Consider the following 20,204-nt stretch of genomic DNA (forward strand, 5'->3'; position numbering starts at 1 on the left):
ACGATAGATCACTTACAAGACTCGTACGGAGAATCGATTGCCAACTAGGCAAGACTTGGCTTACTTGGCCACGCGGTCGCGGGTTATAAGTATACTTTTCGCTGATCGAACTTCCAGGTGTTGTTCGGTTTGTGGCTCTCGTACAAGTGGACGAGTCTAGCTGAGAAGGTCGTCCAGGAAGCCTCGACCTCCTCTCAGCACTTAGTCGTGCCTTGCGTTCTTCGCAAAGAACGCACAATTTGCAGTTCAGTGGCAGGGTGGGCATAATGAGGCGTGTAATGTTGTTTAGGCTGCGTACAATACCTAAATTGTGTGTTGTGTGTTTGATATGACCGTTGTGCCGACTTTCTGCACGATCTAGCTCTGATATTTAATTGTTTTGGGTTATTGGTTGATTTTTGGGCTTTATTTGGACGTTTTGGGGTTGATCTACCTTAGTTTCCCTATCTAGCTAATTAGCATTGTGGTCTACCTTCCCGTTTTTAATGAGAAAACCCCGGGACATACTGGTTGAACCTGGTGAAAGCGTGGACGAAACAAACTGTTTGGTCACACTACCGCACCGCACCGCTCGGGGAAAAAAATATTGGATCACAATATTTTTTTTTTAAGGAAACCTTCTGACTATTAGCAGAATGTCGCACCTGTACCATTCAACAAAATACTGATCAAACTGTGTACAACCAGAGAACAAAAATGAACGATAGCGTTACTATTATAAATACATCAAAAACAGTTAACAACCATGAACAACATCATGAAAGAATGCGTTCAAAACTAAATATAACAAGTTAAATACGACATAAACTACAATTAATTAAATGAATACAAACTACAAATATATTTTAATCGCTCCGGAGCATATGATAAAAATTGGATCCATCTTGGAAAAACCAAGGAAAAATTGCATAATCGCGCGCTGTTCTCGGGATAAACTGAGCAAATCGTGAAAATTCCACATAACTATGTTGGTTTTTGTGTGAAGTTTACAAGTTGTGTTCGCTTTCATGTGGGTCGATTCAGTCCACTTTAAGAAAAGTTACTTTCGCGAAACACGAAGACAAACTATAATTTTGGTGCTAAATGATTGGCCAAGATCATTTACACAGTTCAAATCTTCGTAGAAGCTTTCTTAAAGAGAAGGGAATCAAATTTTGTGCAAATTAATTGAAAATCCTAGTGTGTGGTGTTCATAACTGCCAAAAAGAACTAAATTTGTTAAACCTAGGCAATTTCCAACGCAATTAGCGTCCTCAAGACTTCGGTCATATTGCATTGTCACAAAAGTGAGTTAAATTCTATTGTGTTATAGGAAAGTTCATCCGACTTCTCACGGCTCACCATCTCATTTGTTGGGTACACTGACCTTTGCCGAAAACAACTCGCTCATAAGATCAAAAGGAAGATTTACGATCTATAAGAAGCGATCAAATGTAGCACAGAACAATGCACAAACAAACAATTTAAATTTCACTCAAAATCTCCAAAACAATAAATAAATAACATTTTAAAATCAAATTTCAAATTTTTGTATAAGGTACCTTTTAAATTCCCATTTTGGTATGCCCGGGACTTTCTTCGTGGAACTGCATGGCATGGACAGAGCTGACAGGATCAGGATTACAACCTCCAAACATAATTGACGGCGGTCGCTCCCGTCTCTCCACGTCTGAAATCATCAACCAACACATTTCACAGCCTATCCGTGCTGGGTTCAAGCTTTTAAATCACCAGCGAAGAACACTCCCAAACTTTTCCCGTTCAAATCCCCAACTTCGTACGCACAGGTACCTTTCTTCGCTAGGACTACGCACGGTTCGTAGACATCACCTAGCTTCGCGTTGAAGTGATCACCGGCGGAAGACTGACAAAACGTTCGCTTGTACACTCGCTGGCCAACATTAAAAGTCGGAGCGTAACGTTTGTGTCTCAAGTCGTAACGCTGCTTTGTCACTTCGTGCGCTTTCCGAAGGTGATGAACTACTTTGTCGTAGATCGAAGTACTGATATTTCCCATCTTTTCAATTCTTTCCTCATCCGTTAATTCACCCATTGTTTGCAATCTGTGTTCTGACCCTTTTGTAACTATTTCATGACCGAAGATTACCCTATACGGCGTGAACTTGGTCGTCGCATGAACTGTATTATTCAATACGAACTCGACCTCGGAAATTCTAGTATCCCATAATTTTTGGTTGTCCCGTACGTAGCTTCTAATCATGGCGTTAATCGTACGGTTTAGTCGTTCCGTAGGGTTTGCTTGACTACGATGTCTCGCACTCGCCCAATGTTGTATTCCATATTTCTTCAACAAATTTTGAAATTCTTTAGACAAAAAAGTCGTAGCGTTATCAGAAATTAAGTATTGTGGCACCGAGAGACGCCTAAACCAAAGCTGTTCCAAAATCTCACACACACTACCCGAACTGATCTTCCGAACCGGGACCAAAAGACAATATTTCGAAAAAACGTCCATTAGGACCAAAAGATGAGCATTGCCCTTGATACTCCTCGGTAGAGATTGGATATAGTCTATAGTGAGTATTTGGAATGGCCTGGTCGTGACTCGTTGGTTACCCATTTCCGGGACCACGGACGTAGTTGAATGCTTGATACGTTTACAAGTATCGCAGTTCAACACGTGTCGCTTGATATCTGCTGCCATACGGGGCCAATAAAATCGTTTTTTAATTTTCTCCACCGTTTTCTCATACCCTACATGAAACGCATCGTCATGTTCCTTGGTCAAAATTTCCTCCCGCATTGAATCTGGGACGCATTGCTTCCAGTCGAAAGAATAATCCAACACGTCGGACTGAGAAGACACAAGTTTATAAAGTTTATTTTCTTCAATTTTGAAATCAAGGTAGTTTTCAGGATCATTTTTCACTGAAGCAAATAGTTTTGAGTACCAGTCAGATCCGTCCGCGATCTCCGCGACCTCCAACGATCGTGAGAGAGCGTCTGGCACAATATTTTCTTTACCCTTACGGTGTTTGATAAGCATATGATACTGCTGTAAATCAATGCTCCAGCGTGATAATCTTGATGATGTTTTCCATTTTGACCTCATTATAAAGGTGAGTGCCGATGAGTCGGTCACTAAGGTGAATTCTGTTCCCTCTATATAACAGCGAAATTTTTCAATACATCTCAAAGCCGCCAAACCCTCCTTTTCCGCGGCGTGATAATTCAGTTCCGCGCCTTTGAGTTTCTCTGAATGATACGCAATAACTTTTTCTTCCCCGTTCTGAATCTGGGTGAGCACCCCCGCGATTGCGTGATCACTTGCGTCGGTTTGCACCGTAAACGGAAGACCAAAATCCGGGTTTGCCATCACCGGTGCGCTCATTAACCTTTCTTTGATTGCCCGGAATGCCCGATCCGCCTCAGCAGACCACTCTACCTTCTTAGGTTTGTTTTTGAGCAGATCTGTGAGTGGCGCTGTTAGCTCGCTGAAATGACTGATAAATCTGCGATAATAGTTAGCCATACCGAGAAATCTACGCAGCGCTCGAACAGACTTTGGCACCTCATAAGCCACGATCGCATGAACCCGATCGGGATTGGGCCTAGACCGTCTTTTGATAAAATGTAACCTAAATAAGGCAACTCCGGGACACAAAATTTAGATTTTTCAATGTTAATACGCAAATCAGCCACGCCCAATCTGCGCGCTAATTCCGTCAAATGCTCTTTATGTTCTTCAAAGGTCTTGCTTGCAACAACCAGGTCGTCCAGGTATACGAATATATTGGGCTCTAATTCTCCAAATCCTAGCACTTTGTCCATGAGTTTACTGAGACTAGCTGGACTGTTTGCAAGCCCGAACGGTAGTCATTTAAATTGAAACAGACCACGTCCAGGGATAGAAAAAGCAGTGAATTTACGAGATTCTTCACTAAGTGGAATCTGTAGAAATGCTTGGCTAAGATCAATTGTAGACAAATATTTGCATGAACCTAATCTGCTCAGAATGCGATTTTGATGCGGAAGTGGATAAGCATCACGCTTAGTGCGCTCATTCAACATTCTCGCGTCGAGACAGAGGCGTACAGCATCGCTGTCTCTTTTAGAAACTGGCACAACAGGTTCCGACCATTCTGAACGAGAAGGTTCAACAATATCGTCTCTAATCATGTTATCCAGAGCAATTCCAATTTTACTTTGTACCATGGGACTCCACGGATAGGGATTTTGTCGTATTGGTGGTTTATCTTTGTATTCGTCACTAATTTCAATTGTGTGCGTTAGCAGAGAAGTACATCCAATGTCTCCAGTTCTGGGCACTAAAAATAACTTTTTAATTTCATCTAACTCGGCCTGCTCTTCGGGAGTCAACAGTACTTCATCATCTGTCGGCTCCTCCGAATCGTCGATGGTTTCGATAAACGACTCTCGGAGCGACGGAAAGATTCCAAATTGATCCCAAAAAGACATTCCGAGATAGCACTTACGCTTCAAGGTCGGCGCGACAACAAAAGAAACGATCCTCGTGCATCCGTTAAATGTAACCGGAATTTCTATCTCTCCCATCACCTCGACTGGATGTCCTTCTGCAGTTATCAACGTCATGTCCGATGGTGAACAGCTCAAGTTTAATCTCGCGACTAGTTTGTGTGATCCCTTACCCAAAATGTTTCGGTTCGCGCCACTATCTAAAAGTGCGACTAATTCAACTCCTAGCAGATTGATACGTATGAACGGTCGATTATCACCGCGTGGATGCAGAAAAATAGTGTTGACTTCCGCAGCCCCACGAGATTCCGTTGACACGTGGGCGTATCCCAAATGCTGAAGGATGTTGTGGGTGGTTTCGAGTTCATCTAAATTACTCGGAGGACTTTCAGGTAACTTCACAAGACTACTCCGCCTCATTGAGCAGCCTCCGTCACGTTTTTTGTGGGACAGTATGGGCAATCGGGTGTAGAAAATCCCGGAAATCCACAAACTTCGCAGAAAACTTGCGCTGGCTGTTTACATTGATTGAAATTATGTCCAAAATTGTGACAATTAAAACATGTCCCCCTCCTTATCGGGACATACGCCTTCAAAATCTTCTCTAAAGTATTCAAATTTTTGCTTGGACCTGGCTTCACATCATCAGGTTTCGAAGAATTTTGCAATGGTTTCTTTTCAGTAGATTTTTCAGACGATTGCTGTTGAGGTTTGTAAGTGTTGGTTTCATTTCGGTCATTTCGAAAATTCGAATTTGGTCGGTTTGGGTTTTTAAATTCTCTCTTAAAGTTCTCTCCCTTGTTCCACTGACGATTGTTGTTGTAATTGTTGCCGTTAGTGTTCATCGGGCCTCTTCTCTCACTTTGGATCTCATTTACTTGTCTTTCCCCAGATCTTTGACCTCTATTATTATCCTTATCAGTCTTCGCATACCACTGCCAGTTGATGGAATCAAAATTTTTGCCGAACGATTTCATCATTGGGATAGTTTTAATTTTTACAGCCAACATTGCACTTTTGTACTCTGTACGAAGATTGCGAAAAATCATGTTGAACTTTTTTGTCTCATCAATAGGACTAGTGAGGTTTCTGAAAAGTCGGGTCATATCCAAAAAATAATCTTGAAAACGTTCGTTTAGCCTCTGCTTTCGCATGTGAGCTTGGCGTTCGTAGTAAAAATCAAGGTCTGGAGGAAGAAATTCCTGCTTCAGTTCCTCGACTAAGTTTTCCCACGTTTCAAGTTCATCGTTGGAGTTTATTTCCATGTACCATGATCTTGCTTTGCCTTGGAACAAATGATAGGCTGAATTATAAAGTGTGAATCCCTCAGATCTAGCATTAAATTCCACTTCTTTAAGAAATTCATTCAGCTGACGACCTTGATCAGATCCATCATACCGAATCTTCTATTTGTGAATGGGGAAACGTTTTCCAAACGAATTTTTAGCAAAATTTTCCTGTTCTGGATTGTTGTTTTTGTTGGGTTTGGGTGGGTCTGGTTTATCTTGTTGATCAGAATTCTTTAAATTTGGCTCAATCAAATTTTGGTCTTTCACTAACCAATCCAAAAATCCTTGGTAAGAGAATTTGGGTTTTTTGTGAATCCGACAAGTTTAAGTCCCTTGAATTGTGAAATTGGGTACTATTTTTGTTTACTGGTGGGTTGTTTTTTCTCTGCCTCTAAATTCTCAATTTTCTTGTCTATCTTCTGAAGATGTGTGAACAAATCATTCAATAAATTCTTCAATTCAGTATTCTCATTTTTCAACTTTTCAGTTTCAGCTATTTGTTGTGAGTTCTGTGGGTTTGGTAAGTCTGACGTATTTGTGGCTTTTTCCCTTATGTTGTTATTATCTTCTGGAGTTAGTTTACCTTCGCGAATACTTGTTTCAGGAGTGGCATCTTCCTCCTGAGGAGCTTTATTTAAATTCTCTAGTTGTTCCCGCATACTATTGCTAGCGAATTCAAGTTCAGCTTTCCGTATTTCCTCGTGCGGTGACAACAATGAATAATAATTTCCCAACAATCTTGCAGCATGACCAGCAATGTCACCAATGCACACGGAAAGGGGATCCATCGCCAAATCGCGATAAAGTTCGCTAAAACTAGCGAAAAATGTCGCTAATTTCTCAGCCTGCACAAAAATTACCTAGAATCGCTAATTTTTTTCGCTGGTTTGGAAACCGATGAAATTCTACCAAACCAGTGAAAAACACTGGTTTGGTGAAAAATGTCGCTGTTTGGGGGATCAGTTTTGCTAGAATCAGAAAATTTTCTCGCTGGTTTGGAAAAAGCGGCAGGGCACCAAAATCAACCAGGAGATTATTGTACTGGTTTTGGGAAACAATTCGCTGGTCCAGCGGATTTCTTCACTGGACCAGTGTTCTTTACGCTGGATCAGCGTTTTCTATCGCTGACGTCCGGGTTTTTTTCCGGCGGCAGCAGCTCGTACCAAAATCAACCAGTAGATTATTGTGCTGGTTTTGGGAAACAATTCGCTGGTCCAGCGGATTTTTCACTGAACTGGTGTTCCTTCACGCTGGATCAGCGTTTTCTATCGCTGACGTCCGGGTTTTTTCCGCGGCAGAAGCTCGTACCAAAATCAACCAGGAGATTATTCTACTGGTTCCGGCAAAAATTCGCTGGTTCAGCGAATGTTTCTACTGGACCAGTGTTTTTGCACTGGATCAGCGTTTTTATCACCGACGTTTGTTTTTTGTTTTGTCGGCAGAAGCCTATGCCAAAATAAACCAGGTTGTACTTACTTGCCACAGCACAAACTGTTCCGCGGCCATGGTCAAGTTCCTCGCCTACGATTCTTGCTGCCACCTGCGACAATTTGTGCACTCATCTATGCAGCAGTACAAATACATCTCCAGCTTCACTGCACCGTATTTTTCTGCTGCGAGAACTTTATGGAAACGTGCTTCTTTTCATTGAAAAGAACCCTCACCTGTTGAGTATGTATTTTAATGCTGAACACTTGATGCAGAACTTTTTCATGCTTTTTGTTTTGAAAAAACCCTAAAGCAATTCGATTGCCACAAATCGCTTCCGAACGTGAACAATAACAAACATTTATGACGGCTGTCGGAAGGATGTGTATCAAACCAGCGAAAACTTTCGCTGGAAAAGAAACCGTTTCGGAAATAACAAACCAGCGAAACCAAGTTGCTGGATTTGATTTCGCGCAGCCATCTTTTTCAGAGAAAAATTTCGCTGGTTTAGAGAAAAATTTCGCTGATATCAGAAAAACCAACCCAGCAAAATTCGGTCGCTGGTTTGGCGATCGATCCCCTTTCCGTGTGGTGTTAATTACTGACTCATCTGTCGCATGAGCTTTCGCTCGTAATATGCGAAACAAAAGATGTAACAATCGAGTTTTGTATTTTTGATCAGGTGCAGATTTTTCTTTTCTGTCTAGCAAAATTTTTGAAATTTCGTGAACTTTGATGTTGCAAACATCTAGTTCTGTTAAAATATCATCCCAACCTGTCTCGTACTCAATCTCTCCTTCTTTAGCTCTGCCCTGCATTTTCGTTCCTGTACCGTTCGCGAATCCGAACTATTGAATATATTACGAACAATCAACTCATTGTCTAGTTCATCTTGTAGCAAATGTGCCAAGTTCATACTAAAATATTGACGAATATGATGCTCCATTTTGGAATTTATACAAACAAATATAAAATATATAATTAAAAGAAAATTTAACTAAAGTAATATGAAAATTTGCACGAAATTCAATCCATTTAAAGGCCAATAATTTACAGAAGTTTTTACAAGTTAAATCTAGCGAAAAATCGACTAAGTAAAGGTTAGGTTTAGTATTCAGAACAATAGATTCAATCCACGTGTGATCATCAATTGTTTCACCATTAAAGTGATCTATAATAGCACCGCTAGACAAATTCACTCCGGTCTAATAGTTGTACACTTTTAATTGAGCAGCAAAAAGAGATTGGATTTCTCAGAAACACCGACACCGATCCGAGAACCGATTCCGATAATAAGTACCATCGAATTTCCCCCCCCCTCGCTTACCTCCAAAAAGGATAATAACGAGGTTATTAACTTTTTTATTGGTCGCCAATATGTAACTCTCGGTCAGTTACGCCCGCTCAGTCGCAAGGACTCCCAGAAATATCCCAAGATCGGCTCAATAGGGGAAGGAAAAGACCACGTTTGCTCTCCTTAATGCGGCACTTTATTCAGCCCTCAAGACCCTAATTCCCTACTCCTAACAACCTAACCAACTAACCTTGTGTGTGTGGCGTGTACGGGCCCGGTGGTTGAACTGCTGCACCCTGCTTGCTGGCAGCGGTCTCGATCGCCGGCGCTGCTTCCTCGATCCGGCGCAGTGTCCGTGTCCCTCGGGGACACGTGGTTTCTCGCGCCGGAGTACAGTTCTCCGAATCTCCTCGCGGTCTTCTCAACCGCTCTGCTCCAACTCGCTCGTCTGCGCACAGTTCCCGTCCGGAATCTGGCCTGGGTCGCTCGTGGACCTGCTTCGCTTCGACCGGGTGTACCGGGCACAATGGGGCGGTGTGTTGACGGACCGCACGCGTAGCGCAACACCGGTAGACACCTTCGGTCCGGTTCGTGCAGATGGTGACGGCTGCACAGGCTGTCCCAGCCTCGGTGATCAAGTTGACGATAGATCACTTACAAGACTCGTACGGAGAATCGATTGCCAACTAGGCAAGACTTGGCTTACTTGGCCACGCGGTCGCGGGTTATAAGTATACTTTTCGCTGATCGAACTTCCAGGTGTTGTTCGGTTTGTGGCTCTCGTACAAGTGGACGAGTCTAGCTGAGAAGGTCGTCCAGGAAGCCTCGACCTCCTCTCAGCACTTAGTCGTGCCTTGCGTTCTTCGCAAAGAACGCACAATTTGCAGTTCAGTGGCAGGGTGGGCATAATGAGGCGTGTAATGTTGTTTAGGCTGCGTACAATACCTAAATTGTGTGTTGTGTGTTTGATATGACCGTTGTGCCGACTTTCTGCACGATCTAGCTCTGATATTTAATTGTTTTGGGTTATTGGTTGATTTTTGGGCTTTATTTGGACGTTTTGGGGTTGATCTACCTTAGTTTCCCTATCTAGCTAATTAGCATTGTGGTCTACCTTCCCGTTTTTAATGAGAAAACCCCGGGACATACTGGTTGAACCTGGTGAAAGCGTGGACGAAACAAACTGTTTGGTCACAATATCTTTTGAAATTCATATGGCAAACCATATATACGCCAAAAACATTGTCATTTTTACATTTCATATGCTTAACATATGGCATATGAGAGATTTTATTTAATTTATAAGATTCACATATGACATTTATTAATGTTGTTTATGTGAAAAAGTCATATGGTAAACCATATAAACAGTAAATGTACTATGGCGGAGCACATCAAACAGTTGGCAAAGCAGGTTTCAGCATATCTCAGGTTTGTTGAAAAGTTTTTATGTTCTTCGTTTGTTTTTAATTTTCAATTCGGTTTGTTTTCAAGTTTTCAGAAATAAACACCTCCGCCTGGAAGTGGACCGGTTGAAAGTTCGTCGGGGAATGCGAGAAAAATCATCTGTAGCAGCATCAAAAATCGTTCGCCGTTGTTACGGGCCGGCGGTCGAGTGGTGTCCGAAATCCACCGATTAAAGCATCAACTTGACCAAGTTTTTAAGAAAGTTCAGTCCGCCGCGGAGGATGTTCGATGATCGTCGTGCCCAAGGTCGTGCCTCACCGGAAGTCTTCGTTACACATCAGACGGCTCAACCCATGACCCACCGGAACAGTGTACAAATGCGACAGTCAAATCTGGTGGAGAGTCAGTGTGTCCACGGCCGCTGGTACCAACGTCACCCGGGATGAGCTTCAAGTTTGTTGGAAGAAAGAGCTGCAGTAGCAGAGTGCGGAAAAGTAGATCGGTGAGTTCAATCAAATTAGCTTACAACTTTTAAATTACCGTTTCTTTTCATTTATTTACAGTCATCGGTAGCATCTCAAGCCCCTAAACCACCACTTCAGAAACCTTTCTCATGGGGCTGCACTACCGACATCGCCGCTAGCTGCCCAACAGCGTGAAAAAAGTGCACGACATCAAAGCCGATGAAGGTTGGAGGGCTGCAAAGGCGGCATCCGGCGCGGAATGCATCACCCGCTAGGAAGGCAACTTTGACCACGAAGTTCAGTCTTCACTTGAGCCAGTCGCGGCGAGTGTTCCCGGGACGCAAACCGGCCGTCCTGCCTACGCTGCACTATGGGGTATTTCCATATAAGCGAGCGGCCAAAAATATTTTTTTGCTTTTTTGTGACTTTTTTGTGTTGTTTGTACTTACTATAATGAAAACAAATGAAATTTGATATTTTTCAAAAAAAGTTTAATTTTCGAGTTTTTCATATATTTGAGGCCACATGCATTAAAGTGGTGAATTTTAATATTCTTGCTCTGTCTATTTGATGCACGGAATGGCGGTTTATGCTATGTTAAAGTTTCTGATTTACGTTCAATCTCCCTCCCCTTTTTCTTGAGTTAAAATCCACCTTTGAATAGGAATTTCTAATTTTATTAAACGTACCTAAGTACCAACATAGTCATGAATATCAAATCAATTTCAAAACATACATAGCAGGTAGGGGAACAGCATCTAATTCCAGCGTGCCTCTAATGTTGGCAGGTCAGAACTTTGACATTCAATTAAAGCTAATTAAAAGCGTTTTCAACTGAAATTGAGTGATAAATAGCTCAATAAGAAGTGAGCAAACAAGTTTCTATCAAAAGTTTTGCAAAATTAGTTGTTTAAATAGTGAAAATCAGCAAATTCGATGGAGTTAGGAGCGAGTGCTTAACCTGCCAAACATACGAGAATTTCCCCTACGTCATTTCTGCCTCCGCAGGTAAATAATGCGATTTCAACCAAGCGTATACGCGAAATCATTAATTTTCTTGCATGAATCAAAATGTTCAAAATGGCATAACTCAAAAAGTGCACATAAGTGCACTTTGAAATTTGGAGACAAGTTAGGACATGGTTCAAATTTTAAACCGGCTCCGTGGCTTAATGGTTACGGCTTCTGCCTCACAAGCAGAAGGTTCAGGGATCAAATCCCGGTCGGTACCTTTGAAATTTGGAATCAGGAATTTGAACTTTGAATATGAACAAAAACGAAATTGAATCAGGTGGGATTCAAACTCACACCTTTGGATTGGTGGTCTGGGACGCTAAGCAGTCAGCCATCAGAAGGTTTACACTCTAGCAGTGAATTGGTCCGTAGTGTTGAAACATGTTATCTTCTCATATTAAATACGCGCTGATCCCTGATTTGCCTGATGGGATTGGAAGTCTAAATATAGATCGAGTTTCCTTCAGATGCTTGCTTCTATGTTTAGGCGGGGCCGAACAATGCCCAGCGACCTCGGAATTGGACCGCAAGGAGCTCTGTCATTCTGAAACGGGTCGTTGGAAGCAGCGCGAGGGTTATCACCACCTAATACCCGGGACTGAGATAAGTTGTATCAGCATTCGGCATATACAAAGTCTGATACAAACTATACTTTCCCATAATTTCGCTACCGGTTAGCGGGTATTGGATTGGACCACACACACACACACACAAGTTAGGACATGGTTCAAATTTTAAGCTGCAAAATTTTCAGATCGCACAAATGCACACAAAAAAAGTACTCCATTAACAAAGTTGAAAAAAACTAAATTTTGAATAAAAATCCATCTTTTTTGATTTTTATTATTTTTTTTAGCCTGTAAAAGTGTGTTTTGTAAAATGTTATTGAAAAGTTGAATCAATTACCTTTCTGAATATACATAATGATGCAGGAAAAATACATAAACAGCTACACAGTACAACTATGAAAAATAATCATTTTTTTGTCAAAAAACATGTTTTTTCTTACAATTTTCGCCTTTGAAGGTCTGCAATTTAGTGAATTTTGAACCTACAACTTTCAAACTCCGGATTTTTCTTAGTTAGAATGTTTATTTTCGAAAAAAAATACAAAAAAATAATTAGAGTATGTCGGTTTTTCGATTTATGGCCGCCTGAAACCCCATAGTGCGCTGTCCTGCCTGAAAAAAGCTGTTACGACCACGAAACCTAGCCAGAAGAGATGCAGCGAATGCTGTTATGTATTATAGTTAATTTCATTTAAATAAATTTTGAAACTGTGGCAAATTAATTTTTGTAACATTTAAACGTGGATAAAATCATAAGTTTGCCATATATCCACCAAAAACTATATGGGCTCTCATATTTAAATTATATACGGTTTTCATATGAAAGCAACAATTTACCATATATTACATCTATAAGATTATCATATGAAAAAAATCCATTTATTGATCCTATAAAATCTATATGGTTTGTGTATGGAAAAAATCTATAAGGTATCCTTATGGCTGGTATGAAGTGTTTTGGCTGAGTGTATATGACCCATATTTGTAACAGCCTGAGTTGCAATGTTATATTTTTTCAACAAGTTATTTTGAAAAACATTTGATAGAAACTTGCTTGCTCACTCCCTATTGGGCTAATTATCACTCGATTTCAATTGAAAACTCTTTTTATGGGATAAATTTGGATGTCAAAGTGATGCCAACATTAGAGGCACGATGGAACTAGATGTTGATCCCCTACAATTTCAATTAAAATTCTTTTTCAAAATCAAACTAGCAATGCATGCCAATATTTTCCTACGATTACATAATTTTAATTGATTCTGAATTATGGGAAATTTGGGCAGAAACTTGCAAAGAATACCATAAAAGACCTGGGGGTTGTTAATTTGGATGGTTGTTTTTTTTTATTATAACAATGATAACGCCCTTTACCGTAGCATTTTTTGTAATCTATAGGTAATAATTATATTTATTAATTGAAAAATGTCCCAGGAGAGAGGAAGGGGTGTGGGGAGGGTCCTAAATTGGGAGGGTGCATTTAAAACGAATAAAATTATTTTTGGGATCAAAATCCATGTAATAAAATAATAACATTTTTTGTTATGCAATCAATCCATATAAATAACAGTTTTTGTTATTTGGGTGCTCCGGCCCGTGCAGAAAGTTGCATCTTGGAAAAATCTACCCATGTTCGTAAAAACACGAACAAGTCAAGTTCACCCCAGGGTATGGTTAAGAGATAACCGAACATGGCCACGAACATAAATTGTTCGAGGCGTATCTGCGAAAAATCTTGTTGAGTTTATTTGACCAACAATGCCACATCAAGTTGAGTTAGCAATAGTAGCAAACAACTGAAATCTTCCAAAAATCATATCAAGTTCTTAAAGTAGATTTTGATCCCAAAAATAATTTTATTGGTTTTTAATGCACCCCGCCACAATTCAGACCCCCCCCCCCCCTTCTTCTTCCTCTTCACAAATATGAGTAATATTGCAGGAATATACGCACTTACATCAAAACAAGATTTTTCAAAGTTGAAAAATTATTGTACTTTAAAAACTCATTAAAAAATTGTGGAGAAAGCGTTGAATCGCCAAAATGTCACAATAATTTTCCAAATCACGAAAAATCCAAAGTCTCTATATTCCATTTTTTTTAAATTAAAAATAAAAGTCTATGAAAATATTCCTAAAATTGCATAAGTCCAAAAATCCACAGTAAAATTTCAAAAAGCCTGGTAATGTTTCTTATCCAAATAATTTTTCAAAATGTTGAAAAATTTTCAACTGGCTGAGAGCAAAAATTTCGCAAAGTCCTGAAAATCTAATAAATTCTACCAAAAATCTTGTCGTGATACGGATCCCGTAAATTTTCTAAGTGCCGGAACGATTTTTGTAGGGGGTATATCAATAGTTATTAAAAACCGACTTTCGAATTTCAAAATTTCAATGAAGACGTTTTGTTAGGGACATTATTTTAGGAACAAACTGATGTTTTTTCAAAAATCGGACGAAAATTTCCTGTAATTTCGACGAATTTTCCGAAATTTTGGTTCAAAGCAAAAATAAACATCAAAATATTTTATCATGTTTCCAAATTCCCAAAAAAATTCTAAGTCCCATTTTTTTTTCGGTTTCCTCATCTCGAAAAATTTCTAAGTGTTGATAATATTTTACTAGCCGAAAGCCAAAATTTTGCTAAGTCCAAAAAATCAAATAAATTCTACCAACAATCTTGTCGTGATACGGATCCCGTAAATTTTCTAAGTGCCGGAACGATTTTTGTAGGGGGTATATCAATAATTATTAAAAACCAACTTTCGAATTTCATAATTTCAATGAAAACGTTTTGTTAGGGACATTATTTTAGGAACAAACTGATGTTTTTTGTAAAAATCGGACGAAAATTTCCTGTAATTTCGACGATTTTTCCGAAATTTTGGTTCAAAGCAAAAATAAACATCAAAATAATTTATCATGTTTCCAAACTCCCAAAAATTTTCTAAGTCCCAAAAAAATGCTTTTTCTGTAAAAGTAAAGAATTGAAAAATATATGCAAAAATTTCAAAGTCCAGCATAAATAAAACCAAACTTTAAAATATCAGCTCATGAACATTATTCTAAGTGTCGGAAATTGAAAATTATGTCAGTGACTGCAATTTTTCTAAGTCCAGCATAAATTTGAAATAAAGTCAAAATAATCATTTCATGAAATTTTTTAAATCAGGACTAGCATTTTAAATGGGCGTAATATTCAATGTTTGGCCCTTTTAAAATGTTAGTCTTGATTTAAAAATTTACAAAATATTTTTTGAAAAGATCGAAAAATTTCACGAATGTTTCATATTTTAACATTTAAAATCGGATCATTAGTTGCTGAGATATCGTCATTAGAAAATGGTGGGTTGTTTTGGTGAGATTTAGAAAACTTCAATTTTCGTGTTTCTTTTTCTTAAAGCGGCTCTATCTCAGCAACCCGATGTCCAATCTTCGATGTCTCTTAGACTATTTTATAGCAAATTTTCTGAACTTTTCAAAAAAAATATTTTTGGAAATGGTCACTCATGGTCACTATTTTTAAAAATTGAAAAACTGCAAATATTTTGCTAAAATCAAACTTTCGGTGGCTATATCTTGAAAACGGAGCCCTTTATCAAAAAATCTGTAAAGTACTTTTCGATTGCAAATTCAATTTTGCATTAAAAAATAATGTCAAACTTGTTTTTGCATGAAATTTAGTTTTTTCCAAAAATCACAATTTTTTCAATGTTTCTCTATAGCTCAAAAGTTGCGGATTTTTGTCCCCCAAAACATATCAAAAAATCTCGAAAATCAAAAAATACGTATTTTGGGAAATTGAGTTTTAGTGAAAAAAAAGTTGATTAAAAAATCTGCAAATTTTGTTTTCCGTGTACCTATTTTTTTCTCAAAAGTCCTCAACAATACCTACAACTTTGCCGAAGACACCAAATTGATCAGAAAATTCACTCAAAAGTTACAGCTGTTTGAATATTTACATATCATTTTTGTATGGACAGCTGCCAAAATTGTATGGAGACTTGTATGGGTGAACCAATGACGCAAAAAAGCTTATTTGGTCATAGGGAAGGCCCCCACAAAGTTTGAGTCAAATAAAAAAATACAAAAAATAAAAATGGTCGAAATCGGCCGATTTCGTAGAGAGTTGCTCTTGTATCATCAGCAAAAAGTGATTTCTGACATCCTGGGGGCAAATCAGGCAAGTCAGAAGTAAAAATATTGTATAAAATTGGACCCAAAATGCTTCCTTGAGGGACGCCGGCACGTACAGGTAGTTGATCAGATTTGCTGTTCTGATAACATACCTGCAGAGTACGATCCGTCAAATAATTTTGAATAATTTTCACGATATAAATCGGAAAATTAAACCTTTTCAATTTCGCAATCAAACCTTTATGCCAAACACTGTCAAATGCTTTTTCTATGTCTAGAAGAGCAGCGCCAGTAGAATAACCCTCAGATTTGTTGCTTCGAATTAAATTTGAAACTCTCAACAACTGATGAGTAGTTGAATGCCCAAGGCGAAATCCAAACTGCTCATCAGCGAAAATTGAATTTTCATTAATGTGCGTCATCATTCTATTAAGAATTATTCTTTCGAATAATTTACTAATAGATGAAAGCAAACTAATGGGCCGATAGCTTGAGGCTTCAGCAGGATTTTTATCCGGTTTCAAAATCGGAACTACTTTGGCATTTTTCCAACTACTGGGAAAATATGCCAAATCAAAACATTTGTTGCAAATTTTGACCAAGCTACTTAAAGTTGCTTCAGGTAATTTTTTAATTAAAATGTAAAAAATGCCATCCTCACCAGGGGCTTTCATATTTTTAAATTTTTTGATAATAGATTTTATTTCATTCAGATCCGTATTAAAAACATCATCTGATGAAAACTGTTGTTCAACAATATTCTGAAATTCTATTGAAATTTGATCTTCAATAGGACTGAAAACATTTAAGTTGAAATTATGAGCACTCTCAAACTGCTGAGCAAGTTTTTGAGCTTTCTCCCCATTAGTTAATAGAATATTATCACCATCTTTTAAAGAAGGGATTGGTTTTGAGGTTTCTTAAGAACCTTTGAAAGTTTCCAAAAAGGTTTGGAATAAGGTTTAATATGTTCGACATCTCTTGCGAACTTTTCATTTCGCAGGAGAGTGAATCTGTGGTCAATAACCTTTTGCAAATCTTTTTGAATTCGCTTCAGTGCAGGATCACGAGAACGTTGATACTGTCTTCGACGAACATTTTTCAGACGAATCAGAAGATGAAGATCGTCATCAATAATGGGAGAATCAAATTTGACTTGGACTTTCGGAATAGCAATATTCCTAGCATCCAAAATTGCATTAGTTAAAGATTCCAAGGCTTCAGCTTTGGTTTCTAAAACAAAATCATGATTTAAATTGTTCTCAATATGATGCTGATACCTGTCCCAATTAGCTTTGTGGTAATTAAACACAGAACTATTGGGTCTGATAACTGCTTCATGAGAAAGTGAAAAAGTTACTGGAAGGTGATCAGAATCAAAATCAGCATGAGTCACTAAAGGACCACAATACTGACTTTGATTTGTCAAAACCAAATCAATTGTTGATGGATTTCTAACAGAAGAAAAGCAAGTTGGCCCATTCGGGTATAAAACCGAATAGAGACCAGATGTGCAATCTCTGAATAGAATTTTACCATTGGAATTTACTTTTGAATTATTCCAAGATTGGTGTTTGGCATTAAAATCACCGACGATCAAAAATCGAGATCTATGCCGAGTAAGTTTATTCAAATCCCCTTTGAAATAATTTTTATTTTCCCCAGTGCATTGGAATGGTAAATATGCAGCTGCAATCATAATTTTCCCAAAAGAAGTTTCAAGTTGAATGCCCAAACTTTCAATAACTTTTAACTTAAAGTCACGTAAAGTACTATAAGTCATACTACGTTGGATAACTATTGCAACTCCACCGCCATTTCGATTCATTCTGTTATTGGTTATAACTTTGGCGGACGAAATAAAACGCGTTGTGTGCTTGATGGAGTCCAGAGTATAATTAAACTAATTCTACAAGTTTGGTTACAATTCGTGGTGGTGTACACAGAAAGTGTGTGTGCACACAAGAATGCGAGAAGCGCAGAACAAAAAGGTATTGTCCAGCGAAAGGACAAAGTAGTGACGATGGTCATCTTCGATGATCGTCGTCCAGCAGTGGCAGGGTTTACGACGACGGCTGATACCGCCACAGTACTCCCCTCCTAGACTAGGCACCAACCTAACGATACCGAAGTGGAATGACCACTCGTCGCCCCGAGCGAGTTGTCATAGTCGATGCGCTGGTACTGTTTGTTGTACTGGAGTCCTGCTGCGTCGGTGCGTCGGTCGTGTACGCTGGCTTCAAACGGTCGATCGAAATGTTTACCGTTCTCCCATTCACGATGACCTTGTAGTGCTTCTCGCTGCGGCTGATGACACGGTGAGGACCACTGTAAGGTGGTGACAAGGACGGCCGGATGGCATCATTTCGCACAAACACTTGCTCACACGTGCTGAGGTCCGGGTGGACAAACACCTTCCGTTGATCGTGCCAAGCAGTTTCGGTGGGTCGCATGTTCTGCATAGCTTTACGTAGACTGTTGGCAAAATCGGTAATGGTGGCTATCTTTCCGTTCCTTACGAAGAACTCGGAAGGGATTTTTAGTGTTGTGCCAAAAACCATCTCCGCAGGTGAAGCCTTGATATCCTCTTTGTAGGTTGAGCGCAGTCCGAACAAGATCATCGGCAGGTGTTCAGTCCAGCGCTCCGTATCGTGGCAGAGGATGGCTGCTTTCAGCGTTCTGTGCCACCTCTCGATGATTCCGTTCGCTTGAGGGTGGTACGGTAAGATGGGTGATGCCAAGAATACGACCTAGCTCAGCGAACAGCGTCGACTCAAACTGGCGTCCCTGATCTGTTGTGATGAACGAAGGTACACCAAACCGAGCAATCCACCCCGCGACCAGGGCCTGTGCGACCGTGGATGCCGTCATGTCAGGAATAGGAATCGCTTCTGGCCACCGAGAAAAGCGATCGATCACTGTGAGGCAATACCGCTGACCATCGCTGGGAGGAAATGGTCCTACGATGTCGATGTTGATGTGGTCGAAGCGGCTGTCAGGCGTCGGGAATCGTGCTACAGGTGACTGGGTGTGTCGAGCCACCTTGGCCCTCTGACATTCGACACAGCTCCGTGCAAACGCAATGCTGTCTTTCCGGATATTAGGCCAGACGAACCGCTGCGTGATCAACCTAGCCGTCGCGCGCGTCCCGGGGTGCGCAAGGTTGTGCGTTGCCGCAAGGATTTTGTCACGGAAGCCTTTCGTAACAAACGGCCGAATGGTGTTGTTCGAGCAATCGCAATAGAGGGCTTTGGAGCTGCCTGGAATGGTAAAAAGTTTCAGTTGCAAACTTGTTGTAGCTTTACCATGCACGATGTCCAGGATTTCTTGGTCGATCTTCTGAGCGTCGGCGAGGGCTTCAAAATTGATCGGCTGAACAGCTTGGAGAGCATCGATTCTTGACAGCAAATCAGCAGTTACGTTTTCGCGCCCAACCACGTGTCGAAGGTCAGTTGTGATTTGCCCGATGTAGTCCAGCTGACGAGCTTGGCGATCGCTTGCTTTGTCGAGCTTTTGCTGGAACGCGAAGGTGATCGGCTTATGATCCGTGTAGATGTGGCACCTCCGTCCTTCAAGCATGAACTTGAAGTGCTTCACCGCGAGGAAAATCGCGGTAAGCTCGCGATCGTATGTACTATACCTAAGCTGCGCCTTGTCGAACTTCTTGGAGAAAAATCCAAGTGGCTGTGCTTTCCCACCGACGATCTGGTGCAAGACCGCCCCCGCAGCGATGTTGGAAGCGTCTACCCAAAGTGACAATTCGGCACCTTTCGCTGGATGTGCAAGAAGAGCTGCCTGGGCGAGTTGTTGTTTGCACTGCTCGAAGGCGGCCGATGTCGCATCCGTCCACACCAGGACTGTCCGGTCATTGCGTTTGTTCCCAGGTATCATTGCCAGCAGCGGTGCTTGGGCCACAATCGCGTTTGGTACAAACCGTCGATAGAAGTTGATCATGGCCAAGAAGCTTTTGAGTTCCATCGCTGTTGCCGGCCTCGGGAATTTGCTTACTGCTTCGACACGTTCTGGCAGGGGGCTGATACCATCGGCGGTTACCAAATGCCCAAGAAAGGTGATTTCAGTGCGGCCAAACTCGCACTTAGCCACGTTGACGGCCAGATGGTGCTGCTGAAGTCTCTCGAAGAGCT

At 40.4% G+C, this 20,204-nt stretch overlaps 2 protein-coding genes across 2 annotated transcripts in view; both read right to left on the minus strand.

Moving 5' to 3' along the window:
* LOC6053197 (DALR anticodon-binding domain-containing protein 3) overlaps nucleotides 1–20,204 on the minus strand; it is a 113,691-nt gene that overhangs the window by 86,552 nt on the left and 6,935 nt on the right. The gene's annotated exons all lie outside the window — the stretch shown is intronic.
* Nucleotides 8,891–18,620, minus strand: LOC119769093. The gene is made up of 2 exons (XM_038260996.1): nucleotides 18,187–18,620; nucleotides 8,891–9,095 (listed from the first exon to the last, which is right to left on the minus strand). The coding sequence occupies exons 1-2, from the start codon at nucleotides 18,618–18,620 to the stop codon at nucleotides 8,891–8,893; spliced, it is 639 nt and encodes a 212-aa protein (XP_038116924.1).

This window comes from Culex quinquefasciatus, chromosome 3 (genome assembly GCF_015732765.1).
Source record: "Culex quinquefasciatus strain JHB chromosome 3, VPISU_Cqui_1.0_pri_paternal, whole genome shotgun sequence".
Classification (NCBI taxonomy): Eukaryota; Metazoa; Arthropoda; class Insecta; order Diptera; family Culicidae; genus Culex; species Culex quinquefasciatus.